This window comes from Perognathus longimembris, chromosome 1 (genome assembly GCF_023159225.1).
Source record: "Perognathus longimembris pacificus isolate PPM17 chromosome 1, ASM2315922v1, whole genome shotgun sequence".
NCBI classification, from domain to species: domain Eukaryota; kingdom Metazoa; phylum Chordata; class Mammalia; order Rodentia; family Heteromyidae; genus Perognathus; species Perognathus longimembris.
This window is the reverse complement of record NC_063161.1, coordinates 66831064-66853832: the sequence shown is the minus strand read 5'-3', so window position 1 is coordinate 66853832 and position 22769 is coordinate 66831064. Positions and strand designations below refer to the sequence as shown.

The 22769-nt window shown below is 45.2% G+C and overlaps 1 protein-coding gene across 1 annotated transcript in view; it reads left to right on the top strand.

The window, feature by feature from the left end:
- The window catches only part of Amn1 (antagonist of mitotic exit network 1 homolog), a 41755-nt gene that overhangs the window by 7680 nt on the left and 11306 nt on the right, over positions 1-22769 (top strand). Inside the window, exons 2-5 of the mRNA XM_048366974.1 lie at positions 4137-4269; positions 5983-6127; positions 20976-21193; positions 21716-21772. Coding sequence (XP_048222931.1) covers positions 4137-4269; positions 5983-6127; positions 20976-21193; positions 21716-21772 — 553 coding nt within the window. The remainder of the gene's footprint in view (positions 1-4136; positions 4270-5982; positions 6128-20975; positions 21194-21715; positions 21773-22769) is intronic.

Genomic DNA, 22769 nt, shown 5'->3' with positions numbered 1-22769 from the left:
GGCCCAGAGAGGACAAGTCCATTAGACACTTGTCTTCAGTAAAAGCCAGAAGTGGCACTGTGAGTCAAGTGGTAGAATACTAGTCTTGAGCAAAAGGAGCTCAGAGAGAGTGCCCAGACCCAGAGTTCAAGCCCCAGGACTGGCAAAAAAAAAAAAACACAAAATGTCAGTGTTTTGTTGGTGAACCAATGAAAGGGGGAAGGAAGAAAGGGTGCTGAGAGGTAAATACAATCAAATTATATTATACATATTTATGAAAAGACTAAGGACTCTGGGCACCTCTAGCATACACCTTGCTACTTAAGAGGCTGAGATCTGAAGATTGTGGCTCAAAGCTAACCCAGGCAGAAAGGTCCATGAGGCTCATCTGCAATTAACCACCAGAAAGCTGGAAGTGGAGCTGTGAGTCAAGTGGTAGAGCACTACCCTTGAGCATAAAACCTCAGGGATAGGGTCCAGGCCCTGAGTTCAAGCACTAGAGCAGTAGAAAAAAACAAGATTATAAGGAAAACCCACTGAATACTTTTTAAAAAGCAGGGGAAGAGGCAAGGAGATGCCTATAATCCTAGCTACTCCGGAGGTTGAGATCTGAGGATCATGGTTTGTAGCCAGACAGGGCAGAAAAATCTGTGAGACTCTTATTTCCAGTTAACCAGAAAACCAGAAGTGGGCTGTGGCTCAAAATAGTAGAGCACTAGCCTTGAGCAAAAAAGCTCAGGAACAGTGCCTTGGTCCTGAGATCAAGTTCCATGACAGAATCAGAAAGAAAAAAAAAAAAAAAAGTATAGTAGAAGTATTGTTTTGTTGGTGGTGGTCATGGGGCTTGAACTCTGGGCCTGGGCATTCACTGTCCCTAAACTCGTCAAGCTCAAGGCTAGTGCTCTACCACTTGAACCACATTGCCACTTCTAGCTTTCTATTAGTTAATTGGAGATAAGAGTCTCATGGACTTTCCTGCCTGGGCTGGCTTTGAACTGGGATCCTCAGATCTCAGCCTCCTGAGTAGCTAGGATGACAGGCATGAGCCACTAGTACCCAGCAAAACAAGTAAATTTGATAGAGTATATTATATGTATATATGAAATGTCACAATGAAATCTCTTTGTACAATTAACTTATGCAAATAAAGATTGTAAGCATATGATCACATTAATTTGTAAATATAAACTTATGTAAATGGTTGGCTATTTTTAGACAAAAATAAAATTTGTACTTATTTTTTAGCATATGAGCTCAGATGGTTGGAATTTTTTTTTTTTTTTTTTTTGGCCAGTCCTGGGCCTTGGACTCAGGGCCTGAGCACTGTCCCTGGCTTCCTTTTTGCTCAAGGCTAGCACTCTGCCACTTGAGCCACAGCGCCACTTCTGGCCGTTTTCTGTATATGTGGTGCTGGGGAATCGACCCAGGGCCTCATGTATTCGAGGGGCAAGCTCTCTCGCCACTAGGCCATATCCCCAGCCCCAGATGGTTGGAATTTGAAGCCACTGTTGAAATTAGTTCATCATATGAACAAATAGGGCAAATGAAGGAGAGAAAAGCATACAAGTTTTATTTATTTATTTATTTTTATGCATACACACAGACCCATGGGAGAGTGAGTCACTCAGAGAAAGGGCCAAAGGATAAAGCTTTTACAGTGCCTACAAAGGAGAAATGGATCCAGGCTGGGGATATGTTGAGGAGTGGCTGGGCAGTCTTGGGAAAGGGTAAAGCTAATAGGGACTGCTGCTTCACTAAGCATGTTTGTGCAAGCCATCCAGGCAACAGTGAGCAGACTGAATTCCAGCCTTCCTGGCATTGGTGCAAGGGAGACACTCTCCCCAAAGGAATTTTATGGCTTGCTTATGTGTAGGAAAGGATTGAGAAAGTAGGAGGCTGGTGACTCACTCCTGTAAGCCCACCAACTTCGAAGGCTGAGATCTGAGTTGATGGTTTGAAGCTAGACTGGGCAGGAAAGCCAGAACTGGAGCTGTGGCTCAAGTGGTAGAGTGCTAGCCTTGAGGGGGGTGGGGCGGGAGGCTCAGGACAGCGCCCAGACCCTGAGTTCAAACCCTAGGACTAGCATACACACACACACACACACAAAAAAAAAAAAAAAAAAAGGAAGGAAAGGTCAAAAGATCCAGAACCCTTTCTGCTATTACAGTCTCAAGTGCTTTCAACTTCAGCTGAAAGAGGATGTTGCTCAAGTAGTGGAGCACCTGCCTGGCAAGTGCAAGGCCCTGAGTTCAAATCCTAATACCACCAAAAAATTATGTAGCAGGGGGCTTTCAGCTTGAAATAGTTAAGTATGCCAAATTGGAATATCTTAGAGTCAATTATTTATCCTCAATTCCTTCAGGATCTTGATTGTTGTGTGCTCTGATAACTCCATGCAAGAACAAGTGAGTCTAGCCAGGTGCAGGAAGTGCATGCTTATAATCCTAGCTACTCAAGAGGCTGAGATCTAAGGACTGTGATTTGAAGCCAGCCCAGGCAGGAAAGTCAGTGAGACTCTATTTCCAGTTAACCAGCAAAAGCCCCCAAGTGAATGTATAACTCAAGTGCTAGTATGCCAGCCTTGAGTGAAAAAGCCAAGGGAGAATACAAGGCACTGAGTTCTGTCCCAATACTAGCAAGCACACACAAGAAAGAACAAGTGCATGACTTGAATTCTTTGTCAATCTCTGTGACAGTTCCCTCTAATAATTTCAAACTTTTTTTTTTTTTTTGGTCAGTCACAGAGCTTGAACTCAGGGCCTGGGTGCTGTCTTTAAGCTTTTTCACTCAAGGCTAGTACTCTGCTACTTTGAGCCACAGCACCATTTCTGGTTTCCTGGTAGTGAACTGGAGATAACAGTCTCACAGACTTTTCTACCCATGCTGGCTTCGAACCGCGATCCTCAGATTTTATCCTCCTGAGTAGCTAGGATTACAGGTGTGAGAGCCACCAACTTCTAGCTTCACATGATTTTCTTTCTTTTTTTTTTTTTTTTTTTTGCTAGTCCTGGGGTTTGAACTAAGGGCCTGGGCACTGTCCCTGAGCTGCTTTTGCTCAAGGCTAGCAGTCTACCACTTGAGCCACATCACCACTTTTGGCTTTTTCTTTTTATATTACCACATAACAAATTGAACCCACAGCTTCATGCATGCTAGGCAAGCACTCTACCATTAAGCCACATTCCCAGCCCTTCACATGATTTTTTTACCCCACATAAATTTCTAACAAAATAGAGAAACAGGGCTGGGGATATGGCCTAGTGGCAAGAGTGCTTGCCTCGTATACATGAGGCCCTGGGTTCAATTCCCCAGCACCACATATACAGAAAACGGCCAGAAGTGGTGCTGTGGCTCAAGTGGCAGAGTGCTAGCCTTGAGCAAAAAGAAGCCAGGGACAGTGCTCAGGCCCTGAGTCCAAGCCCCAGGACTGGCCAAAAAAAAATTTTTTTAAAAAAATAGAGAAACAGTGCAGGCTTAACCAATAAATACTTGAAGTGAGTGGGTTCCAATTTAAGGTTGATTTAGGAAGGTATCATTGAAATCTGGGGGTTGGAGGTGTGGCTCAGTTGGTAGAACATTATCCAATGAGCAAAAAGTGTCAGTACTGAGTTTTAAGTTCTGGTCTTAGATCTAAAAAAAATGTGGTTGCTAATCATATCTTAGAATTTAAAAGACTGACTTAGGAAAAGGTCAGCAACAAAATGAATCACACTCTTTTATTCATTTTTAATGTATTTTGACTTTATATACACTTAGATTTTGAATCCTGTGAATTGAGATTTTTAAACATTAATAAAAAGGTAAATCCTGTATTACGAAAGAGCTAAATGCTAATACAACACACCATTGGAAAGGAGCACCAGCCCAGTGCTAGTGGCTCACACTTGTAATCTCAGCTTCTCAAGAACCTGAGATTCTGAAGACCATGGTTTAAAGCCACCACAGGCAGGAAAGTATGAGACACGTATCTCCAAATAGCCAGCAAAATTCTGGAAGTGAAAGCATGGCTCAAGTGGTAGAGCACCAGCCTTAAGTGGGGAGGGAGTAAACATAAGCAAAAGTGTAAGGCTCTGAGTTCAAGCCCCAGTACCAGCACAGCAATGAAATGAGCAACTAGTAGGGACACAGTGTAACTGATAATTGTATTTGTGTTTCAGCTGCCTTTGGTGCTTCATGGAGAACATTTCCAGATACATCACAGACATTAAGCCTTTGCCTCCTAACATAAAGGATAGGCTGATTAAGATAATGAGCACACAAGGTCGAATAACAGATTCCAATATCAGTGAGGTAAGAGTGTACACATCGGGTAAAGCAGGTTATAATTTATAGTTAAGATACAGTTTCAGATTGTTTTGATGCAAAGGAATTGCAGTAAGATTAGTAATCATCTAAAAATATCCTATGTCATATAGCAGCCAGTCCCAGTGGCTCACGACTGTAATCCCAGCTACTCAGGAGGCTAAGATCTGAGGATCACAGTTAACAGCCAGCCCAGGCAGGAAAGTCTGTGAGGCTCTTATCTCCATTTAAAAGCTGGAAGTGAAGCTGGGTGCTGGTGGCTCACGCCTGTAATCCTAGCTACTCAGGAAGCTGAATCATGGCATCATGGGCTTGAACTCAGAGCCTGTCCCTGAGCTTTGTTTTTTGGGGTTTTTTTGTTTTGTTTTGTGTTTTGGGTTTTTTTTTTTTTTTTTTTTTTGCCAATCCTGGAGCTTGGACTCGGGGCCTGAGCACTGTCCCTGGCTTCTTTTTGCTCAAGGCTAGCACTCTACTTCTTGAGCCACAGCACCTCTTCCGGCCTTTTCTGTTTTTATGTGGTATTGAGGAGTCGAACCCAGGGCTTCTTCATTCATGCTAGGCAAGCATTCGACTACTAAACCACACTCCCAGCCCTGAGCTTTGTTTTTGCCCAAGGTTAGTGCTCTACCACTTGAACCACAGCTCCTCTTCCAGCTCTTGGTGGTTAATTGAAGATAAGAGCCTCCTGGACTTTCCTGCCTGGGATGGCTTTGAATCACAATCCTCAGATCTCAGCCTCCTGAGTAGTTAGGATTACAGACAGGAGCCACCAGTACCCAGCAAGCTTGTTATTTTTGAGATGGGGTCTCACTTCCTTCCTGAGCATGCGCTTGGACTGGGGAATGCTCCTCTTAACTTGCAGTCATTGCTGAGACGACAGACATGAAGTCCTCCCTCTTCCCCACACTCAGCTTCTTCCATTGACCTGGAGTCTTCTGGACTTTTCTATGGGGGCTAGCCTGGAACAGAGACCCTTCCAGTCTCTGCCTTCTGTGTAGCTAAAATTACAGGTGTGAGCCTGAAGGACTGTCGGGAGCTGTCTGGGAGGACCCTCACTCACTGCCGGTGATCACACTTCTTAAGTCCAACAAGCCTACCACCTCCAGCAGTGGCACTTCCAGCCATGGCCTTGGTGCACTGTGCTGGGGAATGCTGTGTCTCCAGCTGCAGGCAGAGTGGAATTGTTCCTTGTTTCCTAGGTCTATCTCCACAGCGTTATTTTTCCACATTCTTTGCTGCATTTTCTCCCAACAGCACATCTGTCATGGAATTAGTCCATATTTATATTAAATATGTATAAATATCTTTACAAATATAAGTATTTAAATAAATAATATATAATCATGGTAAATATAGAATATGTAATTGTATAATTATATAAATGAATATTTAAAGATATATATGTATGTTTATATTTTTTAATTAATTAATTAATTTATCTGCCAGTCCTGGGGCTTGGACTCAGGGCCTGAGCACTGTCCCTGGCTTCTTTTTGCTGAAGGCTAGCACTCTACCACTTGAGCCACAGCACCACTTCCGGTTTTTTCTGTTTATGTGGTACTGAGAAATCAAACCAGGTCTTCATGCATACTAGGAAAGCACTCTACCACTAGGTCCCAGCCCCTATTCAAATATATTTATACAAATATGTGTCTATATTTATAGAAAAAATAATTTCTCAAAGTCCTCTATTTGCTGCAGATTTTACATCCTGAAGTGCAAATCCTAGATCTCCGGAGCTGTGATATCTCAGATGTTGCTCTCCAACACGTGTGTACCTGCAAAAAACTGAAAGCATTAAATTTAAATTCCTCACAGGAAAGCAGAGTTTCCATAACTTCCAAAGGTATGTGAGTTTTGTTTTTGTTTTTGTTTTTTGCCAGTAGTTCTGAGGCTTGAACTTAGGGCCTGGGCTCTGTCCCCAAGTCTCTCTATGCTCAAGGCTAGCACTCTACCACTTGAGTCACAGCACCACTTCTAGCTTTTTCTGTTCATGTGGTACTGACGAATCGAACCTAGGGCTTCATGCATGCTAGGCAAGTGGTCTACCTCAAACCCATGTTCCCAGTCCCCCAAAGGTATGTTTATAAATACTAAATAAGCACATGCTGCTACCTAGTATCTTATATAATTTTTTGTATTTTACAAAAAGATTTCAATTCAATGTGTCAATTTAAAAATACAGAACATCTTATTATTTGTTTCTTTGTGCCATTACTAGGGCTTGAACTTGGAGACTGGGTGTTGTCCCTTAGCTGTTTTGCCCAAGGCTGGTGCTCTACCACTTGAGCCACAGCTCAATTTTTAGCTTTTGAGTGGTTAATCGGAGACAACAGTATCTCAGATTTTCCTGCCTGGGCTGGTTTCAAACCTAGGATTAGAGGTATGAGCCATCTGTACTCAACAGCACAATACATCTTAATTTAATATGACCCCTTCCATCATGCTACCCTGAGTTTCCCATCCCCATCCATCCATGGCATAATTTTAGAGCAAAGAAAGGGAAAGTATAATCAAAAGAGAATCTGAAGATATCTAAGAAATTGGATTACTTTGTGTGTGTGTTTGTGTGTGTGCCTATCCTGGGGCTTGAATTTAGGGCCTAGGCACTGGCCCTGAGTTTTGTTTTGCTCAGGGATAGCGCTCTAATACTTGAACCACATCTTTACTTCCAGCATTTTGCTGGTTAATTGGAGATGAGTCTCAGGGATTTTCCTGCCTAGGCTGGCTTTGAACCATGTTCCTCAGATCTCAGCCTCCTGAGTAGCTAGGATTACAGGCAGGAGCCACTGGCAACCAGTGGTGAAGGCTCTTTTGATACTGTATTATAACAGTATTAGTCATCAGTCTGAATGGAAGGAAAGGACAGGGAAGGGAAATGAGGGGAGAGAAGAGAGGGGAAGGAAAAATGACAGAACTTGGTTGGAAAAGTAGGCTTCTGGAAATTTTTGTGGACTATTTGGCTTATTTCCCAATCATGTTATGCAAATGAACGTAAGTATTTTATATGTTTACACTTTTTTAAAAGACACTAAAAACAATTCTAGGGGGAAGAAACTTCATCCCTTCTGACAGTGAGTCCATATTTTCCATATCAAGCAATTTTCCAACAGTCTATAGACCAGCTAGGGGTCTAAAATTCAATTCTGATATTATCTATCTGGATTAAGTAGCAGACCCACAAATTAATGAAACCCTAATGCTAGGGTAAAAAGCCGAACTCTGGGAATCCAAACAGGACTAGACCACCCAGACCTAATTAAAGACCCAAGTAAGGTGCCATGCCTATAATACTTGCTACTTGGGATACTGGGATCTCAGGATCATAGTTCCAAGCTACCCTGGGCAGAAAAATCTGTGTGACTGTTATGTACCATTAGCCAGCAAAAAGCCAGAAGTGTACATGTTGCTTATGTGGTGAAGTTCTAATCCTTGAGTAAAAAAATCTAAATGAGAGTGGTATTTTCTGAGTTCAAACCTCAAGACATGTTAAATAAATAAGAAAAGGAAAAAGAAAGCCAGGCACTGATGGTTCATGCCTATAATCCTAGCTGAGATCTGAGGATTGTGTGGATTGTGAGGATTCTGAAGATTGTGGTTTTAAGGCATTTCAGCCAGTAAAGTCCATGAGACTCTTCATTTTCAATTAACCACCAAAAAGCTGAAAATGGAGCTATGGCTCAGCTGTTAGAGCACTCTCCTTGACAAAAAAAGCTCAGGGACAGTGTCCAGGCTCTGAGTTCAAGCCCTAGGCCCAACACATAAAGTGGAAGGAAGAAAGGGAAGGAGGGAGGAAGGGAGGAAAAGAGTGTTAAAGGAGAAGTTCAAAGCCTACAGAACTGACAGAGAGCAGTTGATCTTGGTGGGGCCTGTGGGGCAAGGGAGGGGGGGGGGGACTATAAGCTTATAGAATGTCCCCTGGCTCATACATAAGGTATGCCCTTGGCAATGCGACTCCGCCCTTGGCTAATGATACCTGAGGGGCAGGCGGAGCACCTTCCACCTTAGTTGCATGAGGGTATCAAGACCCCCTGAGAGGGGCTGGGGATATGGCCTAGTGGCAAGAGTGCTCGCCTCGTATACAGGAGGTCCTAGGTTCAATTCCCCAGCACCACGTATACAGAAAATGGCCAGAAGTGGCGCTGTGGCTCAATTGGCAGAGTGCTAGCCTTGAGCAAAAAACAAGCCAGGGACAGTGCTCAGGCCCTGAGTCCAAAGCCCAGGACTGGCCAAAAAAAAAAAAAAAAAAGGACCCCCTGAGAGAGAGTTCAGGTGCCATTTTCCTTTTCTCTGTGGGAACTTGGCCTTGCCAGCCCTGCTGGCCATAAACTCTTTTGCTCTATGTGACTTTGCCTATGGTCTGTGGTTCTTCTGGGATAATTTTCCTTTCAGGGACTATATGGTCCAGTTCTGGTTCTGAATGGGGGAAAATTTATCTTTTTGAGGGGACCAGACTGGCTCCCCTGCTCCAGGGCAAGCATTGTTATTACAGATCATTGCCCTCATTTGGGTGTGGTGTGCTCTAACTGCCATTCCTTTGGGGGCAGACTCAGTCCCTGGTCAGGGAGATGCTGTGGATAAGGCCTGGCCTTCCCTTAAGCTCAGGTGACAGCAGGAGAAAATGGGACTCTTGAGACTGGGGAGGGGGAGAATGTTTAAATCCACAGAGAGACAAATGGAGTTAATTAAACCAGTGACCAATGGCCTCTTTGATTAAGGATTCAGGCCCCACAGACTGCCCTGGTATCTCTGACTGCCCAGGGATCACCACTGGCCAGGGATGAAGCAGCCGTAAACAGTGACCTCCTCCTCAGGGTTCACTAATTTGGCAACATGGCTCACAGAATTCAGGGAATTGTTTTTTTCCTTCTGTTTACTGTTTATCACAAACAGTACCAGTGAAATGGAGCCACCCCAGAAACAGAGCCAGACCAAGCTTTGTCTCAGATCAAGGTTCGTTTAAGCAAAAATGACCATCAGGGGCCAACTTAGCTTAGGAGTGAGTAGCCCTGAGTCTCAGTTGTAGGGGGTTTATAAAGGCAAAAATCACAAACAGATGCAAGCAAGCTAATTTACAGACGCAGAACTTAGCAGCTATTTTTCAAGCAAGCAAGTGTACAGAAGCCAACGGTTGTGATTAACTTTATCTCGACATAGGACAGGTATAGTCATAACCCGTTTTTCTCCTTTTGTTGTGCAGCTGAAATCTATCAACCATTTTGGGGACAGATTCCAGGAAGGCCATTTGGTGATAGATCAGGAGGTCATAATGAGGTGCTGCCTGGAACCTGCAGGAACTGCAAAATTTCGCGAAACCGAGATGTGGGTAGGGTAGGTACCGGACATTCTGAGAACTGTGCAAGTTTTCAGGCAACTGTGACCTAAACACCAGGAAACTCCAGGCATCCTTGTCCTAAAGCAAGTTAGGGTGCCATGCTTATACTTCACCTCACCATAAATGATACAGATTAACGGCCAATGGAGAGTGCCTTGGGTAAGATCTAAAAGCAGCTCTAGTACAGGGCTCTGCTCCCACACGTGTTGGGGGTATCTGCCATCACATGTCCTTGTTCCATAGTTCTTGAGGTAATCAGGCACTGGGAGCTCATGCCTGTAGTCTTTGCTACTCAAGAGAGTGCAACCAAAGGTCATGGTTCAAAGCCACCCCAGGCAGCAAAGTCCACGGGAGTCTTATTGTCACTGGATGAATGTGGGGTTTAGTGAAGCTTCCCTTTAAATATAGGGACTCTTTACTTAGGGTCCTTGACTTCCATCGCAGATAAGAATTTCTGGACGTCACAATGGTAAGAAAACTTGGCAGAGGGGCTGGGGATATGGCCTAGTGGCAAGAGTACTTGCCTTGTATACATGAGGCCCTGGGTTCAATTTCCCAGCACCACGTATACAGAAAACAGCCAGAAGTGGCGCTGTGGCTCAAGTGGCAGAGTGCTAGCCTTGAGCAAAAAGAAGCCAGGGACAGTGCTCAGGCCCTGAGTCCAAGCCCCAGGACTAGCCAAAAAAAAAGAAAAAGAAAACAAAACTTGGCAGAGCTTTATTGAGTAAACAAGCAGACAAACACACACAAAAGGACAGGGGCATAACAGAGTATGGGTGCTCTTATAGGGAGAGACAGAAAGACAAACATGCAGAGAGATATAGACCCAGAGAGACACCCAGAGAAACACACAGCCCCTTGTGCTGCTGGGGCATTTATAGGGTAAAGGCAGGAGGTCTGGCTTGTTCTAACCACACCTGGTGTTATTCTCTGAGTTTCCAGGAAAGAATGCATCCTGCCATACAATTGCTAATCCCTGGGTGAGAAATGCATCCTTCAGGAAGGCATGCATCCTATTGTCTGTCTTTGAAGGGAAGATGGCACTTCTGCTTTTCTAAATACCATATTTCTGAGTTACCTTCACCATGCTTCCGTTTCCTTAGGTTATCCTACCTCATTATCTCCAATGAACCAGTAAAAAACCAAAAGTATGTAGTATCCTGGCCACCCTGTTGGGACTCAAATCCACAATCTGGTATATTAAAGTCACCAGCACTAAGTCAATCAGGCTAGGAGTCTTTATTTAGCTATGCACAGCATCTGCTCGCCACCATGGGGATGGTGAAGAACAGCAAGGAGCCACCTCAGGGCTGGATTTTTAAAGGTAGAAACCATGCATTCCACAGCATGCATTGTGGCACCGTCAGGGGGTCAAAACCAGTCCAAAACAGGTTAAGCAAGCCATTCACAGAAGCAGAATTTCATGGTCAGGCTGACCTGGTATCAACTAAGCAAGCATGAGTAGGCTAAAACAATCTAGTAAGCAATCATAAGTGGAGCAACCTGACAGTTACCATGGCATTTCTATAACTACTTCTATGATTATTTCTTTAGTTTAATACGGTGTCATAATCCGTTACTATGGTTGCTACCTAGATACAGAGAGGAACAAAGGCTACCAATATCTTTAAATGTCAAATTAAGAGGAGCTAGTCTCACTGGTGGGGGTGCAGCTGTTATGCCCAAGTTGCAAAGTGACCATGAAGAAGACCACCGAGAGCTAGACGTTCTGAAATGCAAAAGCAAGGCTTTATTCAGGAGGGCTGCAGCTCGGGCCTCGTCCTACACACCAGCAGAGGTTAGGAGGAAGGCCCCGAGCTGAAATTTTACAGGGATTATAAAGGCAAAAACCACAAAATTATAGCAACCAGGTGTTTACGCAAGATTGGGTACGGGTACAAATCTGATTGGCTAGGGGCTAGGGACATTCCAGGGCCGTTAGAGTTAGCAGGGAGTCTCCAAACCGGTTGGGTCCTGATAGGCTTTTCTGCTAGGTGTGGTAATTGGTGGTCTGGGTGTGCTCACAGGACCCACTTATCTTAGGCTAGCATAGTCATTTCCTGGAATTTATGTGGGCCTAAAGTCAGCTATAGTACAAGATGGAGCCTGACTTTAAAATGGCTTCAGTCTGGCTCTTCACAGCCCTCTAACATGGAGTCACAAAAACAAAATGGAGTTATAGAAGCTAAGAGTAAGCTCTAAGACAGTGAGATTTTTTACAAGCCCTATTGTTTCTAGGAGCTCAGGGGAAGGGCTATACTTTTTCTTGGTTCTCACACCTGAGCCCAGGTGATAAAAGTGCAACACCAAGAGTGACTAAAAATATCAGGTATAAAAACAAAGAAAAACATCTATCCTAGAATAACTTTTAAGTCACACTGGGCCTGATGCACTCAAGGTTTGTTAAGATTTCCTCTAAAAGTAGGGACGCTTCACTTAGGATCCTTGACTTTGATCGCAGAATAAGAATTTCTGAACAAGTCATAATGGTAAGAAAACTTGACAGAGGTTTATTAAGTAGGCAAACAGGCCAAGCAGACAGGCAGAAAGGCAGGGACATACTAACAGAATGTGGGTGCTCTAAAGGGAAAGCTCTTTGGCATCAAGGGTGTTTATATGATATATAGGTGTCTATCTCTTCTCTCTATCACTCTTGGTGTTGTTACACTTTCTAAGTTCCAGACTCTTGTTTACCATTCTGGTTGTTTATGTTTTGTTTGTGGTGGCATTTCTCTCAGGAAGATATGCATCCTGACACCAAACAGATGCTAAATGTTGAGGTAAGAAGTGTCCTGTTGTCTCTCTTAGAAGCACAGATAGCATGCCTATGTTTCTAAATACCTTGTTTCTGATTTTCCTTCACCAGGCCTCATTTTCCCCTAAAATGACTTTAGTCCCTTTATCTTAAAGGAAGTAGATAGGTAAATATTTCCTGTATTTGCTTTAAGGGTTTTTGTGTTTTTTTAAATTCCTGGCAGGTATTTACTATGCCTCATTTTCCCCAATCTACCCTGCCTCACCTTTGTGTGTATCTGTATCCTTGATGTCAAAGAGCTCCGTGTGTCTCCTTTTGAACACCCACACTGTTAGAGCCTACCTCTGTCTTTCTGCTTGCCTGCTTGTTGACTTACTCGATAAAGCTCTGCCACTTCTTTGTTTTGTTTTTACCATTGTGACTTGTCCAGAAATTCTTATTCTGTGACCTAAGTGAAGGATTTGGGACCAAAACCCTAAGTGGATGGGCCCTACTTCTAGGGGGAAACATCACAAACTCTCACCTGGAGCCAGTAACAAAGCAAGAAGCATGGGGCCCTGAGTTCCAGTTTTGTGCCCCAGCACACACAGATACAACACACACACACACACACACACACACACACACGCGCGCGCGCATGCGCGCGCGCAGAGCAGGATGCCAGTGGCTGATCCTGAAGTGCCCAGAATTCGAGACCCCCGTGTCGACCCTCAGAGTAACGAGACCCGATGCACAGGCTAAGGCACTTTAAGTTGAAAGCAAGCTCGAGTTTGGGCCGTCAGCCAGCACTCAGGCACCACAGCGGACCAGCGGCCCCTAGCTCTCAGAGCGGGGGATTTTTAAAGGCAAAAAATCATAGGCAGGGGTCGTATGAGTTCATATGCATTTGGCGTTACAGGATTGGTTACTGGAGAATGCTCTCTTACATGATTGGTTAGGAAGTCTACGGGATCTCTTGGTTCCGTATCTTGACTCACATCTATGTTTGCTGGCATCTGGTTTTTCCTAACTACCGGTTACTTTAGGATTAAGGCGACCTGACAAGGTGGGGTAGTTCTCGAAACTCCTATGGTCTTTGTCACCCAGCTGTCTGAACCATATTGTTAACTTCTAGGGAAAAGGGGAAGGGGGGTCGAGGGGACAGCAAGCAGCAAGCAGGTTTACAGAAGCAGAATATACGGTTAATATCAGTTAATAAATTTTTCACTCCTTCAATCCCTGTAATCCTAGCTACTCAGGAGGCTGAGATCTGAGGATTGTGGGTCAAAGCCAATCTGGGCAGACAGGTATGAGACGCTTATTTCCGATTAGCAAGCAAGAAAATTGGAAGCAGAGCTGTGGCTCTGCTAGCCTTGAGCAACACCCCTCCCCCCCCCCCCACAAACCCCCCCCCCAAAAAAAACTCAGGGACTAAGTGCTCAGGCCCTGAATTCAAGCCCCAGGACAGGCAACAAAACAAAACCCAACACTGCTACCAGTCAGGAAATTATAAAGTTTTAGGTCTATGCAGGAACTAGAGATAAGTAACATAGGTATTTCTACAACTTCCATGTTGAACACTAAAGAATGAACAGTCATTCGTGGTTGGTTATTGTAAGGTCCACACACACACACAAAGGAGGGCTCTATGCAGATGTCCCCCCCACCGGGATTCCGATGTAACTTCAGAGAAAGGGGAGATAACTGCCTCCAGGTGTGCTACTTATCTAGGTAACTAGGTAACCCAGGTACTGGGCGGAGACAAACAGGCTGGGAGTGGGGGTGGGGATCTGTAAGGAGCCCTCCAGTGGGTGGACCTTACATTTATAGAAGAAAATTTTAAATTACCTAATGATGAATTTACCATCACCCTTTCCGGTATTTTTCCCATAGAGATCCCTTGTTACAGTGTTACAATGTTTGTCCCTGACCACAGAGCCAGGATCTCTCTAAAGTGCTTTTATGTGTGTCCATACCCTCTGTGGTCTGTGCCCTTAGGTTCGCTCCAGAAAAGATTTCGAGTGAAACTGTTTATTAAGAACAGAAAGATTCATATTTGTAGAAGAAAGTGGCTGTCTCAAGAGAAGTTAAACAGTGCACTGTGTGTGTGTGTTGGTACTAAAACAGGAAAACTTAAGGAAACTGAGGCCTGGTGAAGGCAACTCAGAAATATGGCATTTAGAAACAGAAGTGCCATATTTGCTTCAGAGACAATAGGATGCTTGCCTTCCTGAGGGATGCATTCCTTACCCCATGAATTAACACTTGTCTGACAGGATGTATACCTTCCTGAGAGAAATGCTTTCCCAAACTTAAGCCACCTCCTGCCCAAAATGCAAATAGCAGGGTGCCTCATTGTCTCAAGGATAAGATCTGTTTTTATGACAGGATGTGTTTTTACCTGGAAACTCAGAAAGTAACAGCAGGTATGAGTAGAGCAAAGACAAAGCACCTATCTTTACATAACTCTGAAGCCAGATCTGCTGCCTTTACCCTATAAATACCCCTAATAGCCAAGGAGCTTTGTGTGTCTATCTCCCTGTGAGAGCACCCACACTTCTAGAATGTGCCCCTGCTCTTCTAGTTGTCTGTCTGTCTGCTTTTTGTCTGTCTGCTTGCCTGCGTGCATACTACTCAGTAAAGTTCTGCTAAGTTTTCTTACCATGGTGACTTGTCCAGAAAGTCTTATTCTGTGTTTGAAGCCAAGGAGCCCAAGTAAAGAGTTCCTACATTTAAAGGGACCTGCATCAGATTGACAGTACTAAGGCTTGAGTCAGTGTTGTATACCAGACACCCAGGTGGGCCTCACCTCAAACCTATGACAATAGTAACCAGCACTCAGTCAGTTGGGCTAGGAGTCTTATTTAGCTGTGCACAGTGTCTGATTGCCACCACCAGGACAAACAATCCTGAGCCTCAGTAGGGCTGGGCTTTTAAAGGCAAGAATCACTTGGACCACAGGCTGGTGGCAGTGCATATGATAGCAAGCAGACTAGAAGCAGAATTGGCAGTTAGTGATTACAAATAGTGATTGCGATTTGGGTAAAACTCTGGTAAATAAAGCAATGAACCATTTAAGCAAGCAAAATACTCTTTCTTTGTTTAATTCTTGGTTCTAGGTGTATAACTGTTATTTAAGAATACCTATTTAACTTCTTTATTTACCTTAAATCTCTGGAATTGCCCCTAAATTTAAAACATGCAAATGAAGTAACAATTATGCTTGATCTCTCTCCTTCCTTTGTTTTGCAACGGTTAAGCGGCTCTAGGTCAAGTTGCTTTTCACTTACTTGGGATGGCTCAGCCTCTTTAGCTAGGACTAAACGTCAATTTCTTGGTCTGGGTGTCTTATCTGGACCTTGTATTCTTGCTTGACTTTTTCCCTTAAGGCTCTACCACTTGAGCCATATGTCCACTCCTGGCTTATTGCTGGTTCCTTGGAGATAAGATTGTCTTCGATTTTCATGCCAATGCTGACTCTGAACTATTTAGGATCCTCAGAGCCCAGCCTCTTGAGTAGCTAGGATTACAAATCTGAGTCACCAGCACCTATTATAGTCCAACTTTCCATTGATGTTTAACGACTTGGAGCCCCTAATTTGCTTTAGGACAAGGATGCCTGGAGATTCCTGGTGTTTAGGTCACAGTTGCCTGAAAACTTGCACAGTTCTCAGAATGTCCGGTACCTACCCTACCCACATCTCGGTTTCGCGAAATTTTGCAGTTCCTGCAGGTTCCAGGCAGCACCTCATTATGACCTCCTGATCTATCACCAAATGGCCTTCCTGGAATCTGTCCCCAAAATGGTTGATAGATTTCAGCTGCACAACAAAAGGAGAAAAACGGGTTATGACTATACCTGTCCTATGTCGAGATAAAGTTAATCACAACCGTTGGCTTCTGTACACTTGCTTGCATGAAAAATAACTGCTAAGTTCTGCTTCTGTAAATTAGCTTGCTTGCATCTGTTTGTGATTTTTGCCTTTATAAACCCCCTACAACTGAGGCTCGGGGCTACTCACTCCTAAGCTGAGTTGGCCCCTGCTGGTCATTTTCGCTTAAACGAACCTTGATCTGAGACAAAGCTTGGTCTGGCTCTGTTTCTGGGGTAGCTCCATTTCACTAAGACCTTTTCCAAGATCAGCTCACAAGGCTAGTCATGGTTAAATAACAAACTTTTCTTGCTTACAGGGTCTCTGACACTAGGTTTTAGGGTCTGGGTCTCTTGTTTTGTTAAACATCTATTGTTGCTCAATGCTAGTGGCTCAGGCTGTGACCTTAGGTACTCTGGAGGCTGAGATCTGAGGATCTCAGTTAGAAGCCAGCCTAAACAGGAAAGTCTATGAAGCTCTTATCTCCAGCTAACCACCTAAATGCCAAAAGTAGAGGCCCAAGTGGTAGAGTGCCAGCCTTGAGTAAAAAAACAAGCAAGAGTATGATCTCCTGAGTTCAAGCCCCAGTTGGGGCACATTTTAAAAAAAAAAAGGAAATCGAGGCTGGAAATATGCCCTACTGGTAAAGTGCTTGCCTCGCATACATGAAGCCCTGGGTTCGATTCCTCAGCACCACATATATAGAAAAAGCCAGAAGTGGTGCTGTGGCTCAAGTGGTAGAGTACTAGCCTTGAATAAAAAGGAACCAGGAACAGTGCTCAGGCCCTGAGTTCAAGCCCCAAGACTGGCAAAAGAAAAAAAAGTGTGGGCTGGGAGTATGGCCTAGTGGCAAGAGTGCTTGCCTCATATACATGAGGCCCTGGGTTCGATTCCTCAGCACCACATATACAGAAAATGGCCAGAGGTGGCACAGTGGCTCAAGTGGCAGAGTGCTAGCCTTGAGCAAAAAAGAAGCCAGGGACAGTGCTCAGGCCCTGAGTTCATGGCCTAGGACTGGCCAGAAAAAAAAAAAAAGTAAATCAACAAAACTCTAGTGTCATGTTTTATAGGATAAGTTAGCCTGATTGTATTTGTATTTCTTCATAGGAAGTGAAAGGTTCTAGGAGAGGAGAGAGCACACAGATTTCCTTTAGATTAGAAAGGATTTGGCATGTTAAGAGGGAGGAAGACAATCTCCAGAGAGTTTGAGTACGTAGCAAATGGTATGAGTATGCCTTAAAATTAGAGTTCATGAGTAAAGTTGGCATGTAATCAAGTTGACTATAATATAAATAAGGTCAGAATTAGTGCTTTGATGTGGAACTATCTTTATCTGTATCTGAATCTGTGGGGTTAAGGGACTTGTGTGAAGTCATCTAAATGTAAACAATAGGGCTGACACAGTGACACACCAACTCACTCATCCCTGGCCCCTGCCCCAATTTTAACTAGAGCATTTGATAGATCAGTTGACCTTTTGAATGCCCTCAGTTGGAAGAAAGTGGTTACTTGAAGCTGATCTCTCTACTGCTTGGTCCTCTGGATCCCGGGGGACCTGGGGAGGCTGTTTGGAACTTGATACTTCTCCCTTCTGCTTAGTTGATTTAGCCACAGCTATAATGGGAAGTTTTTCCTTTCCTTTGGACTTTCCTTTTGTCAGGAGGAGTTTTCTCTTTTCTAGTTATACAGGTCAGAAGTGGGGGCTGGGGATATGGCCTAGTGGCAAGAGTGCCTGCCTCGTATACATGAGGCCCTGGGTTCGATTCCCCAGCACCACATATACAGAAAACGGCCAGAAGTGGCGCTGTGGCTCAAGTGGCAGAGTGCTAGCCTTGAGCAAAAAGGAAGCCAGGGACAGTGCTCAGGCCCTGAGTCCAAGGCCCAGGACTGGCCAAAAAAAAAAAAAAAAAACAAACACAGGTCAGAAGTGGAAAAGGGCACATAAATCATAAAGGAAGCTGCAGAGGCCAAATTAGGAGGCCCCCAAGTTAAGGTGGCATGCAATTTAACAAATAGGTCTCACCCCATAAGGGGTGTTGGACTGGAAGGCATGACTTAAGGGGCCTGAAAAGGAAGGGAGGAGCAAATAGGTAGTCCTCATATAGACCAAAAAGGAAATAGCCTTACCCGCTACCTGGATCGTTACCCTAGGCCCGACAAGGGTGATCGGGGTTGGCAAGGCAGGGTATCTTCAGTCTTCAGTGGCCAGGTCCAGTACCGAGGCTGGTAGACCAAGGGAGGGAAGGACTGTACCTCCATGGCTAGGCGCAAAGGGGCTGTCAGTCTTCCAGTGCCCCTTCTGGTTGCACAGTGGACATGGCGCCTGTGATGGTCTAGGTTTAGGGCATTGCCTTGCCCAGTGTCCTTCTTGGCCACACTTGAAGCAGGGTCCAGGTGGCAGACATGCTCCTCTGGAGCCATGGGTTGTTGGGGGCTGTAGAGCAGCCACCGGGGCATGGGCTTGGTAGACCACCTTTTGGCGAGAGCAGGCTTCCCTATCAGCCTTTTCCTGTTCCTCACAGGCATGGAAAACTTTAAAGGCCATGTTCACCAGATCTCAGACAGGGGTTTGATGGCGGTCTTCAACCTTTTTAAGCTTATTCTTTATATCTGGGGCTGGCTGAGAGATAAAATGAAAGGCCACCGGGGATGTGGGGTCTAAGCGAGTGTGCCAGGTAAGGTCATAGGCCTGCGTCAAATAGCGAAACTCCTGAAGGTGGATGGGTCGTTGGAAAATGATCCAAGGCTAGTCTCGATCTGGGACAAGTCTCCTAATGAGAAAATCTCCTAATGAGAAAGGATCATGAACCCGCGCCAGCCCCTCCAGCCCTGCCGCCTCACGCAGGGGAAGCAGGTGATCTGGTGGCTCACTCTGTGCTCAGGAGTGTGGCCCGCCATGGGTGAGGAGAGGTCAGAGGCAGGGCTCCCGGACAGGTTGCTGGTCGGGAACGGATTCTAAGGAGGAGTCAGGGGAGACCCTGAACCTTGGGGAGTCAGGGTTTGGCAGCACATAAGGCAGGGTGGCGCCACCCACAGAGAGGAAAGTTGAGAGAGTCAGAAGCAGAGGCAGGAAAGCAGAAGAAACAGAGAGATGGAAGCATACAAAAAGCAGCCTTGGACTTTCAGAATTTTAGCCCACCTGCCCGTTTGCTCACAGAATTGTGAAGATCAGCTAAAAAGTCCCATTTGGTTTCCCATGGTGTTCCCGCAGCCCCGGGCAAAACTGAGGCTTAAGAAATCCCTGGCGAAAGTGTTAGAATATATTAGACATTGCCAGAAACCACGCAGACATCCAGGTACAGAAGAACAAAGGAAAAGTTTATTGCCAGCAAAGGGGGCAGGCAAGACCCCTTCTCACCAGGGAGAAGTGAGAAGTGCGGTCTATTGTCTGGGGTAACCTACATAACCTAGGGTTTTTTGGGGGGCGGTGACCTCGCGGTGTGTGGACGTGCAGACCAGGGGCTTCATCATGTCAGGCTATGATTGATGGCTGCTGTCAAGGGGGTCCTGCAGCTGCCTTGACCCTGGAGGTCACTTGTAAGGGGATTTTATTGCCTTACATGATTACAAAATGTACTAAAGGAATGCCATCTCAAGGAAGAGGGGGTGAAGGCTAGGTATTTACTGTCCTTACTATAAGGAGCTAAGCTAAGGATGCTAAGCTGTGGGAGAGGGGCTCTCAGGCTTACACAAAGGACTAAGGATAAGGCTTCCCCCATAGTTCCCAATCACAAAGATCAAAGGCCTCAGGGAGACTCTACAAGAGCTTGAACTTCTGACTTTAACAGAAAAAGGAAGGAGTAGCACAGAGGCCAGCTGAGGTACTGGTCCAACGTGGCCAAGAGGGAGGGAGGGAGAGAGAGACCTCAGCTATCATGGATAACCAATAATATCCCAAGTCACCAGGTGGCCATCCATGGGACATGCACCACTTACATGGACAAAAGCTGGGAGGTCAGCTCTGGCGGCCGTTTAGTCCTGGTAGTAAGCTTGGCGGGCTCTGTGCTCCCGATGGAGAATGCCTCAGGAGATGGGGAGAGGAGAGGAGGTCGAGAAGGGGCAGTGCTGGTTGGTCACCCTACAGCGAAGCGAAGCACTACTGCTTTCCCAGATTCAGCACCAGATGTAAGGTTCTAGGCGGGGAGAGAGCACGCGGAGAGAAGTAGAGGTGATTGAAAGAGAGTTTATTGGGGTACACTCCCAGGCGGCCCCTGTGGTCGGGATCAGAGAGGTTGTGCCTGGGCCTGACTCAGGCAGGGTTTATATGGGGGGGGAGGTGGTTCGGTCAGGTATGGTAGTTAGCACATAGCTTGTTCTGCAAGTCTGGGTGGTTCCAGTTAGTCTCAGGCTCATGCTTCTAGGAACAGCTGATGCAGATGGTGTTTCCCCAATAGGAAGGTGGTTTATTCCTGGCACCTGTGAGCCCTCCAGTGGCCTGACAAGAAGTTGTCTTGTCTAGTGTTTTCAGTTTTTGGTTTTGTGCAGGTTCTAGGGCTTTCATTCAAGATCTGGGCACTCTTGCGGGGGGGGGGGGGGGGGGTGTTTTTGCTCAAAGCTAGCACCCTTCCATTTGAACCACAGCTCCACTTCTGGCTTTTTGGTAATTTATTGGTGATGAGAGTCTCACAGACTTTCCTGTGGTGTTCACTTGAAGCAATAATTCTACCCTCCTCGTTTCTTTGTAAATGCTTCATTTTACAACTCATAAACTCACACCTGCGGCTCATGGGTATGTCATTATGCTTTGCTCCAGGAATAAAAGCTGTGGCTGCATCTTGCTCTTACCTGCATGAGATTTCTCTGAAAAGATGCTGTGGCCTCACCGATGAGGGCGTCCTTGCACTTGCGCTCAATTGCCGGCTGCTGAAGATCATCGACTTGGGCGGATGCCTGAGTATTACTGACATGGCCTTACACGCACTAGGACAAAACTGCCCCTTTTTGCAGTGTGTTGACTTTTCTGCCAGCCAGGTAAATGAATCGCCTCCATCTTGTATTCACACAGTTATCTCCAGAATATCATTCTATCACTGTTAAAATTACTAGCTCTTGCCTGTAATCCTAGCTACTCAGGAGGCTGAGATCTAAGGATCACTATTTGAAGCCTGCCTAGGCAGGAATGTGAATAGGATTGTTATCTCCAATTAACCAGCAAAAAGCCAGAAGTGGAAGTATGGCTCAAATGATGGAGCCACCTGCCTTGAGTGAAAAAGCTCAGAGACAGCACCCAGACCCTAACTTATTCAAACCCCAGGACTAGTCATAAAAGGCAAAAAAGGAAGGAAAGGAAAGAAGGAAAGAAGTTGTTGAGTATTCCATGTTTTGTCTGGTTAAATAATTACAGTAGAATTTGGCATAGTGCCCTTCATTGTTCTAAGTGAGAAAGGTGGAAAGCTGATTGGGAGATAATTACAGCTAAGTGATTAATCCATTCTAGAAAGTTCTGTTTTTATCTTCTCCATTTTACAGGCTGTTTCTTTTTCCTTTGCTTAGGTCTCTGACAGTGGTGTGCTTGCATTGGTTAGTGGACCATGTGCTAAGAAGTTAGAGGTAATTTCAAAGTATCTATAAAGATGATGATAACTCACTTTTGTGTGTATATGCCAGTACTGGGGCTTGAACTCAGGGTCTCATGATTTCCCTTAGCTTTTTCCACTGCTGCTCTGACACTTGAGCCATACCTCCACTTTTGGCTTTTTGCTGGTTAATTGAGTTAAAACTGGCAGGAAAGTCCTAGCAAACTAGCTCTCAGCCTCCTGAGCAGCTAGAATTACAGGCATCACCATCACAGCCCTGGGGCCAAGGATAAACCAATCTCTCGGTGGCCACCCCCTATGGCTAGAGAGTCTCCCCTTGCCTTGGGTTCCCAGGGCCAAGCCTGAGGCAGGTGCCTCCAAGAAATGTTGTATACTGGATACCCAGGTGGGCCTCGAGCCCACGACAATAGTCACCAGCACTCAGTCACTTGGGCTAGAGTCTTTATTTAGCTGTGCACAGTGTCTGCTCGCCACCACCGGGATGGTGACAAACAATGCCAAGGCCAATTAGGGCTGGGCTTTTAAAGGCAAATATCACATTTACCACTTGCAGGTGGTCATGGGGTAAGAATCACAGGTACTACATGCAGGTGGTCTGGCAAGTTAGGCAAAGCAAGCAGGCAGACACATACAGAAGCAGAATTGTTAGTGATCACAATTCCAGTAAACTCTACTAAACAAAGCAGTCAAAGCAATACAATTAGTGATTTTGGGTGTGACCGGTCTTAATTAACCTTAAATCTTTCTCTTCCTGGAACTTCTTCTAAACTGAGTGGTCATCCTCATTCCTTTCTTTTGCCAAGGTCAAGCAGCTCTAGGTCCAGCTGCTTTTGGCTCCTGTTATTAGGCTTAGGTTTGCCCTTCCCCAAACCTATTGCCTTGTCAAAGCCTGCTGTTTCTAGGGACTCAAAAAGGAGGTTCCCTACACCTTTCACTTGGTTTCCACACCTAGAAGCCTCTTATTTTTATTACTAGACACTTTCTACAACCATTCTGAAAGAGGTTTAAGG